The sequence below is a fragment of the Heloderma suspectum genome, chromosome 12, assembly GCF_057233095.1.
Source record: "Heloderma suspectum isolate Gila_16-S chromosome 12, 16-S_ref, whole genome shotgun sequence".
Classification (NCBI taxonomy): domain Eukaryota; kingdom Metazoa; phylum Chordata; class Lepidosauria; order Squamata; family Helodermatidae; genus Heloderma; species Heloderma suspectum.
This window is the reverse complement of record NC_139469.1, coordinates 19762670-19784728: the sequence shown is the minus strand read 5'-3', so window position 1 is coordinate 19784728 and position 22059 is coordinate 19762670. Positions and strand designations below refer to the sequence as shown.

At 45.5% G+C, this 22059-nt stretch overlaps 1 protein-coding gene across 4 annotated transcripts in view; it reads left to right on the top strand.

Annotated features, from left to right (window-relative positions):
• Positions 1-22059, top strand: part of CPPED1 (calcineurin like phosphoesterase domain containing 1) — a 93770-nt gene that overhangs the window by 54349 nt on the left and 17362 nt on the right. For 2 of the 4 annotated variants that reach the window (XR_014785564.1, XM_084818641.1), the window contains exon 3: positions 784-1206. Coding sequence is in view for 3 of the 4 variants with exons in the window: in XM_084818641.1 (XP_084674767.1) it covers positions 784-1206 (423 nt within the window). In the remaining variant the exon portion in view is untranslated. Of the gene's footprint in view, positions 1-783; positions 1207-1309; positions 1862-3283; positions 3727-22059 lie in introns of those variants that run through there. The other 2 variants (XM_084818642.1, XM_084818643.1) reach the window with 2 other exon arrangements.

Genomic DNA, 22059 nt, shown 5'->3' with positions numbered 1-22059 from the left:
GGACTACAGCTCCCAGAATTCCTGGCTGGAGCTGATGGGGAATGAAGTCCAGAACATCTGGAGGGCACCAGGTTGGGGGAGTCTGATGTACAGTACTGGGAGTGTGGGATTGTTCCCCAGAAATGTTGAGGCACACTTGTAACCAGCATGGGCAGCCAGTGGGCGGTTTTGTCCATGTCAGTCATTCCTCCCCTCTGTTCTCCCACCACTTCCTTGACGGTGTCCATAGGGGAGGGATGGCCACACATTGCCCTGACAGTCTGTGGCTGTAGGGATGTGGACTAGAACTCCGCTCCGAGCCCTCCTTCCAGCTTAGAACCTCTTCAGAGCTGGCACTGCGTTCGTGTCGCACATAAAAGCAGAGCTTGCACACTGTACCAAACTGTGGGTTTGCATTAGGTCAGGAATGGGCAACTTCCGGAGGTCCGGGAGGCCATTTTTGCCAGCCAGACCTCCACCAGTATCCACAGGGCACTGCTCAGTCTGCAGGGTGCACCCCCCCCAAAAAAAAAAGCTCAGGGTTCCTGTTGCAGGAAGCAATCACCCCAGCACCTTAAAAACGGTTCGGAGATATTGCACGTTGGTTCTTTGTTCAGCTTTTTACAGTGTCCTGAATTGTACTGTTCGAGATCACTGTATTTTTGCGGTGATGGTGGTTGTTCACTCTTTATAATCCCAAGTTCTTTACATAATGAGAATGGCAGGTGCCAGAAGCTTACAAGGGAACTGGAGCCAGCGGAAGTCGTGCAAAAATAATAACACCTAATCCTTCTGCCTTTGTAGGGACGCCGTGGCGGGAGGCACAAACCCGTGATCTGAAGGATGTTCTGCAGGGCATCAGCCGTGACATTCCCGTGGTTTTTGTCAGTGGCAATCACGACCTTGGGAACACACCGACCCCGGAGACGATCGATGATTATTGCCGGGAGTGGGGTGACGATTACTTCAGCTTTGGGGTTGGAGGCGTCTTCTTCCTCGTGTTGAACACTCAGCTTTATTTCGATGCTTCCAAATGCCTGGAACTGAAGCAAGCTCAGGATGTTTGGCTTGACCACCAGCTTGCAACGGCCAAGGAGAGGAAGTGTAAGCATGTCATCGTGTTTCAGCACATCCCCCTGTTTCGCAAAGACCCCGACGAAGACCACGACTACTTCAACCTGGAGGGGTCGATTCGACGCGAACTGTTGGGAAAATTCCACAAAGCAGGTACTCTTCGTTCGTACGGCAGAGGCCTAAGCCCTCTCATTTATTTATTTATTTATTTATTTATTTATTTATTGCATTTATATCCTGCCTCTTTTCCTCCAAGGAACCCAAGCCGGCGTACATAATCCTCCTCCTCTCCATTTTATCCCACAACAACCATCCTGTGAGGTAGGTTGGGCTGAGAGTGTGTGACTGACCCAAAGTCACCCAGTGAGCTTCCATGGCCGAGTGGGGACTAGAACCCGGATCTGGAACAACTACACCACACTGGCTCTTCAGGCCGTTAGTAGCTCATGTAATTACCGTTGTGTCAGGGCAGTCGTGTGGGTTGGAAAGTTTTCCCGAAAAGTGTCCAACTGCTTTATTTTTCCACTGGACATTTTCCAGTTCAGACGTTCATTAGTGACAATGAATCGATGCCAATTGCAAATGCCATGTTAGGCCAGCTTGGCAGTTTCAGGGTTGTAATGATTTTTATTTTTTTTTTAGATGATTCTCCCTAGCAAATATTTGAGAGAATACAGTCTAGCAGTGAGCAGGTGTGGTCAGAGTTTCAGTACTGTGGAGAGCTCTTGGTCAGCACCTGACTCTGGCCAGCTCCAAATTAGGCCTTGAAGCCTAGATCACCCCCCCTGTGACCCTGCGTCTTTCCCTCAGTCTCGTGCCTGCAGAGACTGAGGGAAACTGGTCTTGTTCCTACCAGTTGTACAAAACTGCATAGTTTGGAACTCCAGCTCCCAACAACCTCAGCCAGTATAGACCATAGTCATGGGATTATGGGAGTTGTAGTCCAAAGAACCTTGAGTGCCTTGGGTTTTCAGCCATTGCCATAAACCATAATTAAAAATACTAAATAAAACCAGTTACCTGGCTTGTGAAGCTTTTTGCCGCCGCCCCCATCTTAATATTAACCTCTGTTTCTCTCAAATTTCATTTTAAATTGCGCTCTGCCCTCTTTTTGGTAACTTGGTCACTATATTCAAAATCCACACTGTGTAGTATAAAGCTCAGTTATAGCTGGACTTCACTACCTGCCACTTAAAAAAAAACAACACCTCAAGTTGTTGTTTTTAGTATGTTGGGCCAGGTTTAAATTAGGGCAAACAAAACTGCTGCCTCAGACTCCACACTTCAAACTGCAGTTGTTTTGTTCCCCATTGACTTGGGCAGTAAAGTGCTTCAGATCTCTGCTGTTTGAACAGCTGTTTCAGTAGGGAATTAAACTCCGGCTGGCCACCTCTTCTGTGGCCCCATGCAGAGAGGAAAAATAGTGGCTAACCCATCATCCCTTGCATTGGCCAAAGAAACATGGGGGTGGGGGTGTAATGATCTTGGAAAGAGCACACTTCACAGGAGGAGGACCCTCTACTCCAAAACTGTCTACATCATCTGTTTTTAAGCATCCTGTAGGACACGGGTGGAGAATTGCCACAAAGTCCCTTTTCCCCAACCACCAATCTATTCCCCAACCACCTTCTCCCTTACCAACCTGCCCGGTCACTGAGGTCATCAGAGGGCTTGCTCCTGGTAGTTCCACATGGGCCTATACCCCAATTGGAGTCTACCAGGAGAAGAGCCTTCAGTGTGGTGGCTCCCTTTCTTTGGAATTCTCTGCCGCTGGAGGTCAGACAGGCACCAGCAATATGCTGTTTCCAGCACCTCCTGAAAACAGCACTGTTCCAGGAGGCATTCCTTAATTGACCAGTCATGGTTTCTACTGGTATTCTGTTTTTTAAAATAGCGTAATTTTAATCGGGGGCTTTAATCTTTTTATCCTTTTACTGTTTTATCACTTGTGTTCACCACTCCGGAATCTGTTCTAGATATGGAGCAGTATATAAATATTGTAAGTAAATACATTTGATGGTTTCCCATTCTAAGGGTGCAATCCTATGCAGGTTTAGACAGAAAAAAGGTCCTACAACTCCCAGCATGCTGGCTGGGGCATGCTGGGAGTTGTAGGACTTTTTCTGTCTAAACCTGCATAGGATTGTGCCCTAAAAGGCGTAGTTACTGGCAGTGAGAGCTTTAAGCTTCTGTTTGCTGGTATTTTTGGCTCTGCCTCTTTTCCCCTCAGCCCCACCCACCACTGGAATACGGCCCCCGAGAGCTTCTCCAGGATGGAATCCAGCCCTCAGAGTGAAAGAGGTTCTGCACCCCTGCTGTAGGAGAACGACAGAGTCCTACTATTAGAACTTTAAAAAAAAGAAAAGAGAGAAATTCACTGCTGCTTGTTTTATTTTCAATTATATGTTTTAAAGCTGCATTTTAAAATTATCCTTTTCCATATTAGGTGCTTCCTTTTAAAATTATTTTAAGTTATTGTTGCTGCTCGTCAATTCTTCTAACTTCTTCCTGTGACGTGTTTTATCACCGGTTGTATTATACTGGCTGTTACTATGTCGGTGGCCCGGAAAGCTTTGTTTATAGGACAACTCATACATTGAATACGTAATGGTGGTGATGTGGCAGATATATCAATTCGCCATACCAGGAGTAAATTAGTAGCGCGCATGCAGTCAGGTGTTGAGGGGGGTCTGAGCAAAGTGCCCTGTGGCGGGTTGCCTCTTGGATCGATGGCTCCCCCTTGTGCTTACCCAGCAGGAGTAGCAGCAGCAGTGTTCCAAGGGTGGCTGTGAGCTATGATGTACATATGTGAGCTGCCATTTTAATTTTGCACAGTGGCCTGGAGCACCCAATGTCATCTCAGTCTGGGACTTCGTGAGAAATTAAGATGGAGGCTCGGGTTGTATGGTTTTTGTAAAACCCGTTCTGTCTGCCTTTCACCAATTGTCAAGTGCCTTTTGTTCCATCGTCCGCTCATTAAAGGAATCAGATTTTTTCCAGCTGTTTATTTATTTTACGTATTTCTCTACGAATGAATTTGTGTAAAATCCCAGAAAGTAAAAAAAAAAAAAACTGGTCCACAAGTCCATGGAATCCATGCAACTTGTGAAAAGCCGGTCTGCAGCAGAATCTATGAATTGGATTCATAGAAATCCGAGCTCATTTGATTCCATTGCTGATTTCTCTGACATCCCTAATGGAGGCTTTATAGTACCAGCTGCCCAGCGTGGAGAAACCCGAACAAGTGTTAAGAACATAAAAAGGGCCATGCTGGATCAAGCCAAAGTTCCATCTAGCCCAATGTTCTGTTCACACAGTGGCCAACCAGCTGTTGGCCAGGAACCCACAAGCAGGACATGAGTGCAACAGCACCCTCCCACCCATGTTCCCCAGCAACTGATTATGTAGGCTCACTGCCTCTGACACTGGAGGTAGCACATAGCCATCAGGACCAGTAGCCACTGATAGCCTTGTCCAGGAATTTGTCCGATCCCCTTTGAAAGCCATCCAAATTGGTAGCCAGCACCACATCTTGTAGAAGTGAATTCCATAGTTTAACTGTGTGCTGTGTGAAGAAGGCTTTCCTCTTATGGACGGATTTCAGTCCTTCCTAAATTTCCCACCAATCAGCTTCATGGGATGAACCCAGGTTCTAGTATCATGAGACAGGGAGAAAAATGTCTCACACTACTTGTCTATCTTGACTTCTCTGTCTGTCTAGCTTTCTATTATAGCAGCCTTCCCAAGCTTGGTGTCCTCCAGATATGTTGGACTGCAACTTCCATCATTCCCAGCCAGCATTCCCAGCCCCTGATTAAAAATGTTTTTGATGGATTAAAGAGGTGTCCCAGCGAATCAATTAATCAACCGATTAGTTGACTAAAGGTGAAATCCTATGCACTTTTGGACAGAAAAACATTCTACAACTCCCAGCATCCCTTCAGCCAGCCATGCTGGAGCTGTAGGACTGTTTTCTGTCTAAACATGCAAAGGATTGCTCCCTAAATGTTGGGACCCTAATATAAGGTATCCGTGTGTGTGTGCGTGTGTGTAAACGAGACTGCTAGTACAGATTGAATAGATGACTGAATAACAGATCTCTTCCCATTCAATCAAATATACCTTTATTAATTAAACCACAAAGAAGAAATAAAATGGCTAGGCAATTCACAATACAATAGTTTAATTAAGTGTGCTGTGAAATAATCCCAGATTCAAAAAATGTGAGCTCCCATAGCTCAGTTTCCTTAGTTACAGAGCTATTCAGTTACCTTTTTTCTTCCTTTTTTAAAAACTAATTTCACTTGAAGAACCTTCCTGTGTCTACAGGATGTTGTCAACAGAGAATAAAAACAGTGATCGTGGCAGGACAGTTACACAAATACACATCGACACAGTCTCTCTTCGTTCTTTCTTTTTCTTATACATTCTCAACAAATAATCAATTTGAATACATTCCTGGTTATGAAATCGGAGGTCTTACAGACAGACAATAGATAATGAAATCTCATATATATAAGACTTTCTGGCTTTTGCAGTTTAAGATGGTAAAGAGCCAGTGTAGTGTAGTGGTGAGAGTGACGGACTGGGAGCCGGGAGATCCGGGTTCTAGTCCCCACTTGGCCATGGAAGCTCACTGGGTGACTTTGGGCCAGTCACAGACTCTCAGCCCAACCTACCTCACAGGGTTGTTGTTGTGAGGATACAACGGTGAGGAGGAGGATAATGTAAGCCGCCTTGAGTTCCTTGCGAGAGGGAGAAAGGCGGGGTATAAATGCAATAAATAAATAAATAAATAAACCTTCTGAGTACTTAATATTTCTTCCGATTTTCTGGATCCCAGCAGAAGAAAATTAGACGGGCTTTTTTTTTCTTAATGAAAGATTATTCTTCCCCCCTTGCCCCATTCCTGATGATCTGCTTTTCCCCCCTTCCACTTTTGCTTAAAGTACAGTGATTGGCATGTAGGATAGTTCAAAATCATGAAGGGAGAGGGAGGAAAAACTTCTACTACAACAGTCATTTTTGTAAAGGTTGGCAAGGCATCTGTCCCTTGACAAGCACTTCTTTTCCGAGCCATAGAGTGAGAAACCTAGAGGAAGTGATATATTTTCGTTGAACCAAATAATCATTTAAGGGTGCAATCCTATGACCACTAGTCAGCAGCTAGACGGCCATAGGATATGTCGGTTCCCGGGAACCGACCTCAGGGCCCATGCTCTGATGTTGGTTCCTGGAGAACCCCACCCCCTCCTGTGCTGCCTCATAGGCAGTGCGGATCGACTCCGCGCTCATAAGAGCAGTGCGGAGTGGTGAAAACGGGGTATTCCTGGGGGCGGGCCAGGGAGGGGAGGTCGGAGATGCCAGTACGACACATCCTATGTGTCATCCGGCCAGTGCTTCCCACATTCCGAGGTCCTGCAGCTAGACAGCCGAAATCAGGCCGCCGATTCAGGACAGATAAAAGGAAGGATTTCTTCACACAGCACATAGTCTTCTTCCTGTTCTTCTTCCCCTTCTTCTTCTTCTTCTATGGAATTCTCCATGGGTTGTAGCAATGGCCACAAATTTGGATGGCTTTAAAGGGGATTGGACAAATCCATGGAGGAGAAGGCTGTCAGTGGCTACTAGTCCTGCTGGCTGTATGCTACCTCCAAGATCAGAGGCAGCATGGCTATGTGCACCAGTTGCTGGGGAACATGGGTTGAAGGGTATTACTGCACTCATGTCCTCCTTGTGGGTTTGCCATGGGCAGCTCGTTGGCCTCTTTGTGAACAGAATATTGGACTAGATGGGCCCTTCGTCTGATCCAGCATAGATCTTCTTACTTTCTTAATTTGTTAGTGTTGTCTGTTCTGAAAGACAGTAGCTCTCCAGTCTCGGGTAGAGTGAGCTTTTCCCATCACCTGCCACTTGATCCTTGTAACTCGAGATGCCTGGGGTTGAACCCCTGGGACCTTCTGCAAGCTAAGTATATGCTTGATAGCCATCTAAGCTATTAGCTATCTAAGCTATTGACCATCACTACATCCTATGGCCATGAATTCCATGTATGTTAATTATACATATGTGTCTTAAATCTTTGAATTTGTGAGCTTAATTTTTTCAGTGCCTAACTGTTCATTGGATTCATGCCAGCTACTGATTAGAATTAAACAAGGAGAAGCATATGCTGGCATTTCCAAAGATGTATGAGCAATTGCTCATCTTGCAGCAGCGTCCTAGCGTGGTTAGTTTTCATGATAGTTTTGATGCTCATACAATGCCAAATGTTAGCTGCTTTGGTCACCCAGGAGTCATTTAAAAAGAAGTCTTCGTTTTGTGAGTATGCTAAACAACATTGGTTTACCCATGAACCAGGTTGCACATAGCGTCCCCCAGACAGTAGTTTTTTGCACAGGAGCTTGGATGCACACATCAAGTTGCAGATGTGCTAGAACTAGGAATGAATGCAAATTTAGTTTTCATTAGCCAAACACGCGAGCACGCCCAGTTCGAATCCCCAAATGTGATCGTGAGCATGAGCATGTGTCTGCTGAAAATGTTTGCAACTTGCTGGACATGTACTCTCATTCGATTTGCACATCTTTCCTAGTTCAATTTTGTGCAGATATCCTAATTTGTGCAAATTTCCTCTGTAGACTGAATCAGCTCCTCTTTAGGGAGGAAAGTTTTGCAAATGTAGGGAAATTGGCACAAAACTCCCATTCAATCAACTGCTCAGTTTGTGCAATTTTCCCATTCGCGCAAAGGGAGCAGTGACACAAACAGGAATCGGGCAAAAGATGAGATCGAGATGATGTTTGGACAATGCCAGTGATCTCAAATATCGCTCGTTCACCCATCCCTAGCTAGGTTTTCTCCATTCACTTCCTTAGCAAGGGCAGATCCATGCATTTATCAGCCTGGTTCGGGCTATTGTATCTTGGCTTAGTAAGCCAAGATATGAATGGAACTTGTAGCCCCGATGTAGCTGCTTCACTCCTCCCTTAACAGGGGCAAGTGAGCACACCAGTAAGTCTTCAGTTGTTTTCCCATTACATCTGAACCATATGGTTGATGGCTTTGGAACAAACCAAGATATGAAGCCATGATTTAAAGTTGGCTTCATATCCTGGCTTGTTCTAAATCTGTTAACTGTGTTTTCCTGGGTTGGATGTAACAGGAAAATATCTTTAACTGAAAACATCCTGGCATGTTTGCCAGCTCGTGTGAAGGGAGGAGTGAAGTGACTGCCTTCAAGGCCACAAGGCTCATTCACTTCTTGTCTAAGTAAGCCAAGATATGATCTTCTGAAGGCAGCCGTAATCTTGAAGCTGCTTCTGGCCTTGGTGAACATGCAAATTTAGGTACCACCACTGTCACGTTGTTTTTGATGGGCTTAGAAGGAGATTCTAGGGCTTTAGAGCAGTGAAGGCATGTACTTACTTGCTGTGAAGATGGCACAGGTGACGAAAGCCTGCTGACTAGACCTCAACAGATGAGTGGGCTCAGATGGGGACAGGTGGCCTTGGAGGCATGAGGATCCCAGGCTGTGTTAAAAGCAGCACCTTGAACTGAGCCCAAAAGTTTGCTATGTGCTCCTTCAGCTCCACTGAAGATCCAAAGGTCCTGCTTCCTCAAAAGGTGCTTCCCTTTCTCCCTTGCTTCCCCTTATGCCTGGAATTGCCTCCCACAACCCCTGGGAGATGCCGCCTCATAGTTCCCTTCAAATCCCACCTTTTCAACGATGCCTTTGGCACAGTACTTTGGTCCTTTTCCCATCCTGAAACTAAGTCTAAGCACAACTAAGTCCAAGCACATCTACACTAACTAAGCATATCTATCTGAATTAAATGTCTTCTTCCTCTGCTTATCTTCATCTCCATCTTCCTCTCTGCCTTCCACTGTCAACTCAGTGTTAAAATTTAGATTGTAAACTCCTCGAGGCCAAGATCTGCCATCTTGCTGTTGTCTCTGTGAAACACTATGCCCATTGATCACATTACGTAAAGAACAGGATCATTTTAGGGCAGCCTTCCCCCACCTGGTGCCCTCCAGATGTTTTTGACTTCAACTGCTATCAGCCTTTGCCAGCATGGCCAATGGTCAGGACTGCTGGGAGTTGTAGTCCAAAATATCTGGACAGTGCCAGGCTAGGGAAGGCTGTTTTAGGGACTAGCAAGGTGGTTCAGTTCCCATTCAAGTGTCAGGAAAAGAAACTGGTTTTCATGTGTGTATTCTCTACCAAATTAGCCTTTATTACAGTCCTATAGCCAATAGGGCCCAAGTTATAGTTAACTGAATTTCCAACACTGGTTTAGCATTGCCTTATATTCTGCTTTCATTATAATATCCCATAGCTCAGAATATGATGGTGGTTCCCTTCTTATTGTGTCATCAAGGATTCTATTATCCAGAACAATTGTGAATTACATAAGCCTTTCCATTCATGCTTTCGTTCATTCATTCGAGTTTAGAAACTCCTTCTTTTCATTTTTTCCCCTTAAAAATTAGTTGATGTTGCTACTCTATTTTATAGTTCCATGTGAACAAAATGTGTGTTTCTTTGTTTCTCATTTGATTTCTGCATCCCATTCATTTTATGCCACAGAGCTAAAAACTTGAGTTTCAGAAGCTACATCTGGTGTGAAATGCTGAGTTAAATTTCTCACTTTAGAAGTGTCCCTAACAGTTGGGCTAATTAAAGATAAAATTGTGTCCTTATCATAAATATTTATAAATTGAAAATCTGGCACTTCTTAAATTTCACCAAGTTAAGCCATGACGATTACGTTGCCAAATAAAAATGCCACCTTATTGCTATTTTAAGAGACAGAGGTAGGGTGAATGAAATCTGCTTGACAGACCACTTTCTCTTGATTAGAATCATAGAATCATAGGGTTGGAAGAGGCCTACAAGACCATTGAGTCCAACCCCCTGCTCCATGCAGGAAGCCTGATTCCCAGGTGGTCTCCCATCCAAGTACTAACCAGAGCTGACCCTGCTTCGCTTCCAAGATCAGACGAGATCAGGCGCATTACTGATTGACATACTTCTTAGACGTGTTTCAAAGACAAAGGCTCAATTCAGACATCACTCTAAGGTTCGCCATGGTTAAGGAAACTTAACTACCGTTTGGCATGATGTGTGAATTGACAAACCAATGTTTTATGATCAGCTGGTGAATCAGAATTGGAAATCGTGGTTTGAAATGAGTTTGCAATCTATGTTTTGTGCTAACTATGCTTTGGCGTGAATTGACAAGCCATAGTTCCGGTAGCAGCACAGCTTCTAGAACAGGGGTAGGTAACCCTGCAGATGTTTTGGACTTCAAGTCCCGTAGTCCCAGACCATTGGCCATGCAGTTTGGGCCATTGTTTGGCATGATGTCTGTACTGAGCCAATCAATTGAAAAGGTTAGAATCAATTCCAGATACAGCTAAAAACAAAATACAGTATTTTTTTAGAGCAAGGTGGGCAAAATGTAGATCTTCAGATGTTTTGGACTTCACCTTCCATAAACCCCTGCCAGAATGGCCAATAGACAGGATTGCTGGAAGGTGAAATCTAGTACACACATTCATTAGCCCTATGCCATTTTTACAGTTGGCAATTATAATTGATTCAGTGGTCTTCTCTATTGTTGGAAGTGACCAGGGAGCAAGCTGTTGAGCTGAGATTCCTAGGAAGAATAGATTGAGATGGCATGAGTGGTTTAACATTTGTCTAATTTTTATTTTGGTTTCTGTTCTGGATAAAAAATCTGTGATTTCTTTTTAATGATCTTTGAAAAACCCAACTTGGATTTTTTTTTTTAAAGAACAGTTTATGTTATAGTTTGTGTCACTCCTTTAAAAATAACCCATTTTAAAAAGAAATCTGAATTTAATACAAACGAGCATGTTAAATATAGCATATTTAAAAACTGAATAAAGACCATATGTCCAGCAAATAAGAGTAAAAGGCAGTTTTTCTATATAAAAGAAAGTTTCAGTGGGGGAGGGAATATTTGACATTATAAATGACATCCCAGTTTGGACACCACACTGAACCAAAGTTTTTCCTGACAGAAACAAACCACAGTGAGTCTTGGACTCAGGTGCTCACCTCTTCCTCCTCCTTAGCCACAATTTGTTGTGTCATCCAAACCCAACAAAGTGTGGTTAATCTTAATTATAGCTTGTTTGAAACAAACCAACTTCAACCCATGGGTGGAACTGTAACTCACTGGTAGAGCACATGTCTTATATGCAGAAGGTCCCTGGTTCGATCCCCGGCATCTCCACGTAGGGCTAAGAAGGAATCCTGCCTGAAATCTTGGAGAGCCACCGCCAGTCAGTGTCAACAGTACTGGGCGAGATGGAGTGATCGTCTGATTCAGACTGGAAACAAAGCCCTATGAGGGGAAACTGAAAGAACTGGGCATGTTTAGCCTTGAGAAGAGAAGACTGAGGGGAGATAGAATAGCACTCTTCAAGGACTTGAAAGGCTGTCGCAGAGAGGAAGGCCAGGATCTCTTCTCGATCATCCCAGAGTGCAGGACGTGGAATAATGGGTTCAAGTTACAGGGAGCCAGATTCCAGCTGAACATCAGGAGAAACTCCCTGACTGTCAGACCAATACGAGAATGGAATGGAACCAATGACCTAGGGAGGTAGTGGGCACTCCCACACTGGAGGCATTCAAGACGAGGCTGGACAGCCATCTGTCAGGGATGCTTTGACTTGGATTCCTGCACTGAGCAGGGGGTTGGGCTTGATGGTCTTGTAGGCCCCTTCCAACCCTACTATTCTATGCTTCTATGAGTATAGGGCTGCTTCCAATGTTCCTATGAGGTGGCTTGTTTAAACAATCCCCATAATTAGCAGTGTCTTGTGAATAGGAGCAGGCGCTCAGTATTTGCCCCAGGGTGCTTTGTACTAATGCCCAACCTAGAAAGGACCATGCAGAATTGTCACAGTGGAATCACTTGTTATGATTACCACATCAAAATGCTCAGGTGTGGCTTCCACATAAGAGTGTGTGTGTGTGCGGGGGGGGCATTTTGTGAGAAGGCCCACAACACTTGTAAAAATCCAAATGTGCCCACCGACCCGAAAAGGTTGGGGACCCCTGGCCTTGCTCACAAGTGTACTTTTACTCACGGGGAGTCCTTACTCCGTAGGTGGGCACTTCTGCATCCGGCAGCTGGCTGAGCCTGCATCTTTCTCTGCCTGTTCTCCCGGTGACTAGGTGGCCACTCAGCATCTGCCTCTGACCCCAGGCAGGAGCTCAGTGTGTCTTGAGAGAGAAATGTAATGGATGTCTCACCCAAGGGCCCAGGATCTCCCAAATCTGTGTCAAGGCCCTGTGGCGCTAGAGATGCTGTAGAAATTCGAGATGGATTAAAATGAGCTCAGATTTCTAAGGATCCGACCTGCAGAATCTACTGAGGAGCACCCCCCTCAGGCCATGCGGAGTCCGTGGACTTTCGGATGATTTTTTTACTTTCCCGAAATTTACACATATAGATCTGTAGAAAAATACGTAAGTTTCAGCTGAGGAAACATTGAATGGAATGGGGGACAATGCACTAAATGTTATGTACTGAGGTAAATTATGTAAATACTTACATAAATATTTATGTAATTCCGTATTTTTCCACATGACGGAAAGATACATATTTGCACCTGTCTGTGGGCGGATGACAGAACGAAAGGTGCCTGACAATGTGCAGAACACAGACGGAGCAGATTTTACACGGTCCATACATCCCTAAGTGACATAAGCCGCTCCTCTGTGATGTTCAGCTTGGGGGACTTCCGGTCGTCATCCAGAGGGAGCATGATAGATTTTATTTATTTATTTATTTATTTATTTATTTTGTTTCTATACCTCCCAATAGCCGAAGCTCTCTGGGCGGTTCACAAAAGTATTGTGGCAGTATTTGAAGTAGTATTTAGTGAGAAGGTCCACAACACTTGTAGTAGATGGCAGTATTTGAAGTAGTATTTTGTGAGAGGGCCCACAACACTTGTAGGAGATGGCAGTATTTGAAGTAGTGTGCGTGTGTGTGTGTACTTACTTACTTACTTACTTACTTACTGTGTTGGTCTGTGAACATATAATGATCATCTGCCAGAGCTCTACAGCCTTACCTTCTGTAGATAAGACTGCAGGAACTGCCAGGGGTCCGTGCTTATTTTTCCTAACACTGCCGCTGGCTCCCCCCCTCTGCTGCACACGCTTGGTCCGGGGGGGTGGGGCAGGGCGGCAAAGCGACGCCCCGCCTCTTCTCATTGGCAGTGGGAAGGAAACCAGTTTCATTCCACAAGGAATAGTTACAACCGCTGAGCAACATTATGTCAGGGTTGGATCTGAGCCGCCCATAAAGTCCCAAAGCAGCTCTGATTCTGAGGAGGAGAGACAAGTCGTGAGGGAGGAATGCTGTCAGACTTCAGAGGCGCAGTTGGAGGGGGAGCCCACCCCTCACGTCCCTGGGAGCGACAGTGAACCAGGCATGGAAAGGGAGGGACAACCTGAACTTTTAGACGTCAGGCGCAGGCACAAGCGGGACATCGCAGGAGCCGAGCTTCGGTGCTCAGCCCGATCGGCTTGACGTCAACAGCTGCGCCCAGAAGCATCGCGGGAGAGGGGGAGATCTTCCCCTCCCACCCTTTAAGTTCAGAGAATTGCTGCGTTTTTCCCAAACGGAGATCAACTGACGTCCTAACCCTTAGAAACCCCCAGATGGCTGTTCCTTTGGAGTTTCTCTGAGTCTCAAGCAATTAGCATCTGTATGGCTCATTAGGATAAATGGAATTAAAGCCTTGGAAAGCAGCCCTTTTGTCTGAGTGTTGATTTTGGCTATTGGCGAATTCAGTAGGCACCAGGGGCACCCTGACACATAATTTGCCCTGTTGCTCTGGAGTACCAGCAGTGCAGAAAAGGTGGCGCACAGCCCATCTAAGCCATTTTGGACTACACCTCTCAGCATTCCTGTCCATTGGCTGGCTGGGGCTGATGAGAGTTGAAGTCCCAAACATCTAGAGGTCACCAGGATGGGAAAGGCTGCAATAGAATTTGATGTACCTTCATGGTCACCTTCACTGAGAAACTTTTATTGCCATGCAGAATATGGATCTAAATCGGATCCAAGCTTTGTACCAATTCCCAGTTTAATTGCTACATGGCCAAAGCACAGATTTGTCCCAGATCTAAGCCAGGAGTAGAAAAGAGCTTGAATCTACTGCCGAACAAAACCCAAGAGATTTCAATCGGGCTGTCTGAAAAACTCAAAAAGATGCAAATGCTCAGATCCAGGTCAGTCAGTACCGCTTTATCTTCTGGTCTTGATAGAGGATGTTGTTTTTCAAAGTCCAAGCTTCCACCCGCAATTACTACTGTAACCGGCCTTAGAAGATAACGCCTGCCAGTGGATTTTGCAATGCTGTTTTAAGTCGCTGGGCTCACTTTCCCCATCAGAACCCTTTAAGTTTCCTTTGAGAATGTGGATTCACTTAATGATGCCTTTATTAATTTATGCAAAAGGAAGAGTAATTGAGGCTTGATTCCTAACTCGTTTGATGGCTGGTTTAAAAGAAAAACGTGGAAAACAGAGACCTGCATGAAACTTCTGTAGGTGGGTCTTAGAACCAAAAGTGGACAGGGAGACCATAAGAATATAAGAAGAGCCATGCTGGATCAGAACAAAGGGTCCATCTAGTCCACCGTTCTGTTCACACAGTGGCCAAACCCACAAGCAGGATGTGAATGCAACAGCACTCTCCCGCCCATCTTCCCCAGCAACTGGTTTACAGAGGATAAGAACGTCTCGGTATAAGCTACCTTATATTGAGTCAGACCTTTGGTCCATCTAGCCCAGTACCGTCGACACTGACTGGCAGCGGCTCCTCAGGGTTTCTAGCAGGAATTTTTCCAGCCTTACCTGGAGACATCGGGGATTGAACCTGGGACCTTTTGCATGCAAGGCATGTGCTCTACCACTGAGCTACAGCCCCTCCCAACAAATAAGGAGCACTTAACCCAGGGTCACAGCTTCAGATGAGGGAATAGTTGCTGGAAATATTCCGCAAGTAAGCTTCAGCATCTCGGTTTGCAGTGCAGGCATGATATGAGTGAGTCTTGGGCTTCCGGGCATCCCCCTCCCTCGTGTGTTCTGATTTGCTTTCTTTCCAGTCATGTGCAGTGGTGTAGGGGAGCCAGGGCTTGGAGGGTCAAAGCCCCAGGACGTTTCGATGAGCAGGGACACTGACATCGTCTGCCACCCCCACCTTCCCCCCACAGGCTCCCCTCTTCCCTTGGAACTTAGCTGCAATCCACGCGGTAGCTTTGGAAAAACGGGTTCTTCTGGTATATTGTTGAGCACTATCCCTGTTGTAATGCAAAGTATTTTGGCCTTAAATGGGCAAAGAAGACACGTTAGCTTTAGAAAAGACCTGCTGCTGGTGGGGATGAAATCTACTAAAATCGGTTTGTTGATATGGATCGACACAGCCGGCTGCATTTTGGGGACTCTTCTTGGGGCTGTGGCTATGGGAGCTGTCGTGATGGCTGCCTGCACTTCCAAATTTATCCCTACACCATTGGTCATGACCTTATCTTGAGTCAGAGCATGAGTCCATCTAGCCCAGTATTGTCGATATGGACTGGCGGCAGCTCCCCGTGGTTGCAGGCAGGATTCTTTCCTAGCTCTTCCTGGGGATGCCAGAACCTGGTACCTTCTGCATGCAAAGCTGGGGCTCTATCACTGAGCTACAGCCCCTCCCAATGGAATACCCAATGTCTGTCTTGAAGCTCTTAGCAGCTGCAGAAGAAGAGGGGTTATTCCTCCTCCGGAAAACAGCATGGGGACCTTCCCCCAGCTCCGCTACCCTGAGCCAATTCAGGAGGCATCCACACCAGCTTTCATGCATTAAAAAGGCAGATGTGGGGAGATCCAATCAAGGATGCATGAGCTTCACATATACTTTAGCCCTGAGCAATAACAGAGAGGGTGGGCGAAAGGCGACTTCCCCAGCCAAGAGGATTGAGATGGCTTTTTGAAATCATAATTTGACGGCACTGGTTCAGGGAAACATTCTAAATGAATAAATTGCATTTGAGTGCATGGCACATTTTTGTGAGATTCTTTTTATGTTCGAGATCAAGAAAAAAGAAGAAGCGAGACCAAAGTAAATTGCTAGCTTGTCGTCCTTGCGTTATTGTACTGATTGGATCATGTTGCCTTTTTTATGGAAATGAGGAAATATAAGTTGAGTGAATAACAGAGGTGGTGGGGCAGGAAGAGAAAGAACCGGTGTTATTATGTTAGCAAAACTCCTTGCATCTTCTAGGACAATATGGCCATGACCTGCTTCTGACTTCACTGTGCAACAAGCATTAACGGTGGCCCTGAATTCTCAATGAAAACATAAAATAGCCTAAAATAGCCTATATTTTCTGATGTTCGCTGCGTAAAACTGACATCTCAATCCATCTTTTGGTTTCTGTCCTTGTTGCCTGCTCTTTGGGGCTCACATCTTAACCTGTAAACCTCTGAGTTCCCTTTTATAAATGAAAGTTGTAATCCTGTGCACGGTTACTTGGGAATAAGCACTGAGTGGGACTTGCATCTGAAAAAAATATGCATAGGATTGGGCTTTCTGGCTGCAATTCTGCTCACTCTGACCTGTGACTACAACTTGCTAGAGTGCTGGACTGGGAGCTGGGAGACCTGGGTTCTAGTCCCCACTCAGCCATAAAGTTCACTGGGTGACTTTAGGCCAGTCACAGACTCTCAGCCCAACCTACCTCACAGGATTGTTGTTGTGAGGATAAAATGCAGGAGGAGGAGGGTTATGTACGCTACCTTGGGTTCCTTAAGGAGGAAAACAGGTGGGATATAAATGAAATAAATAAATCAGGCTGCATGTTTTCTGAGACAGATGGTTCAAAATGTAATGTGCAAATGTGGAAAACAGGTTTGCAAACGTGGGTATTGTACAGGTGCAGCTGTTGGACATGCGGTCGCAAACCTGGGTTTGGTGATGTGAAACACCCTTGGGTTTGAAAATGCTGGCGTGTGATTCCTTACGCTTTCTCTGGTTAGGTAGATCTCGCCATGGGAAAGTGTTGACGCATAAAAGATCACTAGCAAACGGACCCGACTTCGCATGAGTTGGAATAGTTCTTAGTTTGATACAGCGAAGTCTTTAGGCAAATTTACAGAGCTGTCAGAGTTGGACACATTCTGCCCTCCCTGTGTGAGGGAAGCCATGCCCATTGGCACCCCTGCGCATGGCCCCTGCCATGGTGCATCCTCATAGCCCCCTAAAGGTGGAGTCTGACCACTCCATTCTCCTGGGGGGGGGGGTGCCTGCCCCACAGCAGGCATATAACTCTGTCCCTTGGCCCACTGATCTCCCGTGCCTTCAAAGTGTAAAGCTATGTGCTGGTTAGGGAAATCTTCCCCTAGTGACCTCTTTAATGAGCTTCCGTCGTGCATTAAAAACATGGTTGTTCAGGCAGGCATTTGGGGTGGGTCAGGGTATTTTAGAAAATGTTTTTATTGTAGAATTTTATTGTTTTAAACTGTTTTTATTGTATGTTGTACATCACCCAGAGTGGCTGGGTGACCAGCCAGATGGGCGATTAATAAATTTAATAATAATAATAATAATAATAATAATAGATGTTATTGCAAGCTTCAACCAAATGGACACATTGAAATTAATTGAAATGAATTAACGCATTTTTAAAACAAGATAACTCTGAGGTACACTCCCCAAGAGGCCCCTTAGTAGGCATGCCAAGTTTCCGTTGTCTAGCTTTCATAGTTTAGGTGCTGTGATGCTAACAGACGGACAGAAACATATCTTTTATTATAGATAAGAAGAACCATCCTGGATCAGACCAAAGGTCCATCTAGTCCAAAATTCTGTCCTCACATTGGCCAACGAGATGCTGATGGGAAGCCCTCAAGCAGGACATGAGTGTAATTGCCCTCTCCTGCTTCTGTTTCATAGCAACGGGCATTGAGGGGCATACCATCTCTGATACTGGAAGCAATATATAACTGTCGTGACTAGTAGCCATTGAGTATATTTATCACCAAGAAAGGTGTGAGCATGCTGAATTTTGGGGAGAGCGTCATTAAAACTTCTCAGTTCAGAGCAGGAACTTACCTGGGCTCTTCTCATATTTTTCTAAGATTCATATGGAAAACGGATAGCAACTAGAGGATTTGACTTGTATCGATGTAACATGTGAATTGGTTTATTTAAAAAATGCACACAACCTATGCATACAGCTGGGAAAATATGCATGAAAATAAGCACAGATTTTCATGCGAAAAGAAAAAAAGCTCACAGTCTGATATGGACTTGAGTTGGAATGATCTTTGAGATAGAATTCAGAGAACTTTGGCAAGCTTGAGATTTGCTGGTTCACACATCCCTAGATGAGAGTTGTAGGCCAAAACATCTGAAGGGCCACAACTTGCCCATCCCTGGAGAAGATAATACTGGTCTAGATGGAAGTTGTCCGTCCCCGGAGAAGATAATACTGGTCTAGATGGAAGTTGCCTGTCCTTGGAGTAGATAATACTGGTCTAGATGGAAGTTGCCCTCCCTGGAGAAAATACTAGTCTAGATGGAAGTTGCCAGTCCTTAGAGTAGATAATACTGGTCTAGATGGAAGTTGCCCGTCCCTGGAGAAAATAATACTGGTCTAGATGGAAGTTGCCCATCCCTGGAGAAGTTAATACTGGTCTAGATGGAAGTTGCCCTCCCTGGAGAAAATACTAGTCTAGATGGAAGTTGCCTGTCCTTGGAGTAGATAATACTGGGCTAGATGGAAGTTCCCTGTCCCTGGAGTAGATAATACCAGTCTAGATGGAAGTTGCCCTCCCTGGAGTAGATAATACTGGTCTAGATGGACAGATTGTCCAACCTGGTATAAGGCAGCTATTTACCAAGCCCTGGCAGAGCTGTACAAGGTTGAGGCCCATAGCTTAGTGGTAGAGTACAAGCTTTTATATGCAGAAGGTCCTGGTTTCAATCCCTGGCATCTGCAGTTGAAAAGATCTGGTAGGAGGTGATGGGGAAGAAGACCTCTGCTGCCAGTCAGAGTAGATAAGACTAGGTTAGATGGACAAATATACCTGACATCAGTCAGTGTCCTATGTTTCTAAGGGTAGAATCTTTTCATTCAAAAGATGTACATAAGAAAAGGCTCCACATACATCACAGCATGTCTCCATGAAGCTGGCGGAGGGAGATTTAGGACAGATAAAAGGGAGGACTTCTTCAAACAGTGCATAATTAAACTATTGGGCAGTATCCAACCGTGACATTCTGCAAACTCAAATGGCACCAGCAGAGCTCTGCTGAACCTTTCCGTTGTGCAACCGGTTGCCCACAGTGTCCCCCTCATGCCAGCCTATTTTTATTTACTTATTTATTTTATTGATGTCCCACCCTTTGGGCAAAAAAAAAATGGTGCTCAAGCCGGCTAACAATAAAATCCAGATTGAAAAACAACAGCTCAGTTAAAACATGACATAAAAACCAAATAAATTAAAAACACAACAATAAAAGAAACAGCAGACAATCAATTAAAAACCCCTTCAGCAAGAGACCGGCTTCGATGCCAAAGGCCTACCTGAATAAAAATGACTCCGCCTGCCAGGAGAATGACAACAGCCCAGAATTCATGTTGTTTCTCACATGATTCATCCTACTCCACGTTGAATCTGCATATTTGGAAATGAGACATCAGTTAACTTCCTGGTGCTGAATCTCGCACCATGTGCGGGGTGGGGGCATGCAGTTGCTGTTGTTATTGGCTTTGATTTGGTACTGCTGTAACTCTCTTCTAAAATCGTAAGACATTTCATGTAGTTTGAAATGCAGGCGCCCCAGAGAATACAAGCTGGAGAAAGCAGCGAAAATGCTTTTTCCTGCTTCCTTTTACGGGAAGGAAGTTGACCCAGTAAAAGGTATCCCCTCTCTCAGTCTCTCGGGCCCCAGGTTGTCATATAGGAAAATTGTTCTATATAGCTGGCTGAGACAAGACTAATGTTGCCTGTCAGACCGCTTCTCCTTGCTCCAGTTCCGCGGCTTTTATATCTTCTGTTCCTGCATCTTGCAATTACAAAGGCGCTACAACACTGATTCGGTTCCCCGAGGCACCTTTCTTCGGCTTTCAAAGCCGTCGGCTGGCACATAGGTATCAAGGAACATCAGAAATGTCCAGCCAAGCAAGAGAAGTTCCCTTACGAAGGTGCGACAGAAAAGATGTTGTCAGGAAAACTTTAGACTTTTCCCCTATGGTTTGACTCCGAACTTTTCCCATTAAAGGGCCACGTAAAGAAATGGATGCATGAAATAAGGGGATTTGTAGGCACGCAGGAAGCTGCCTTATACTAAGTCAGACTACTGGCCCATTATTGTTGACACTGACTGGCGACGGCTCTCTGGAACTTCAGGGAGGAGTTTTCCTGACATGCAAAGCAGGTGCGTTGCCATTGAACCACTGCTTCTCCCTCAACTGCCTTCTGCAGTTTTTTGTGAGGTGCAGGGGGAGCTGAGAAAATAGAGAAGGGAAATGCATAATTACAGGCTGCAGTGATCATTATGCTTGGTGTTAGACAAAAACGTAATGAAGTAGAATAGGGGAAAGGCAGTCTTTTCAGCTCGTGGGCACATTTGGGAATTTGAGAAACCGTCCTGGGCGCAACCACAAAATGGCTGCCATGGATGGGCCATGGCGAGTCGCAAAGGACAAGCAACCTGCCCAGAAGTCTTCATAGGAAATTAAGATGGCAGCAGCTAGAGGCTCCCACTTCGCTTCGACGCAATCCCAACTAGCAGTAAGAAAAAAACATCTTAATACAATTAATGACAATCGGGAGGAGTAGGGTGGTTTGGTGGGCACCAAGGAGCATATTGGTGCCCACAGACACCACATTGCCTACTCCTAAAGTAGATTAGACGTGACTCTGGACATCAGTGGCTATCAGTCATGATGGCTACAGGGGACCTGTAACATCTGTATGTCCCATTAATGTATGTGTTTGCATTATTAAATGTGACCCTAAATGTAATTCAGCATAATCAGCTTCAAAAAGGGTTAATGGAGTGTCAGAGAGTGAGTGAAAAGTAGGAGGGGCTTGTCTGTGTGAGAGGAATCTTAGGTTATAAAAGGAATGAACTGACGATTGGGAATCAGAAAGGGATTTGGGGATTGTGGAAGCAACATCTAATAGTAAGGGAGGTTGTGTATAGGATTTTAGAAGGGCTGGAATAGGTAGGTTAGGACCAAACGTTGATGATGATGAAGAAGAAGAAGAAATAACTTTGTGTTACAAATCCATCGTTTCTTTGTTTTGTAAATACAGACTCCCATGTGTTGTTTGAACTGTTATGCTACCAGTATTAAATATATTTCCATCAGGGCTGTGCACTGCTTCAGCCCGAGGCCCGAACCCCGAGTCAAAGCGGGCTGCTTCAGGTCACTTTGTGTTTCTTCTGAGGCAAAGTGGAGGGGGCATGAAGTGACCCGGAGTGGGTCGGGGGCTCACTGAAATGCTCGGTGCGCTTCGGAGGTTTGGCCCCTGGCCCAGCCTCCCCCACCCAGCGCTTCCAGGTCCTTACCTGAGCCACCTTCTCCGCCACCTTCTCCTCACCACCTCCACCATGCCGCCTCCTTCTCCATTGCCATGCCACCGCCTTCTCTGCCGCCACCGCTACTGCTGTCTCCACCTCTGCTGTCTTTGCTGCCGCCTGCCACCACCACCATCTCCTGAGGCCTGGACACACAACAACTCATCTTCTTGCAGGGAGGCGCCATTTTTAAAATGGCGAATCCCTGGAAGAAGAAGAGTCACCACACGTCCAGGCCTCAGGAGATGGCGGCAAAGGCGAAGACAACAGCAGTGGCGGCGGCGGCAAAGGTGGCAGCGGCGGAGAAGGTGGCAGTGCAGCGATGGAGAAGGCGATGGCTGCTGTGGCAGCAGAGGAGGAGGCAGCCCAGGTAAGGAG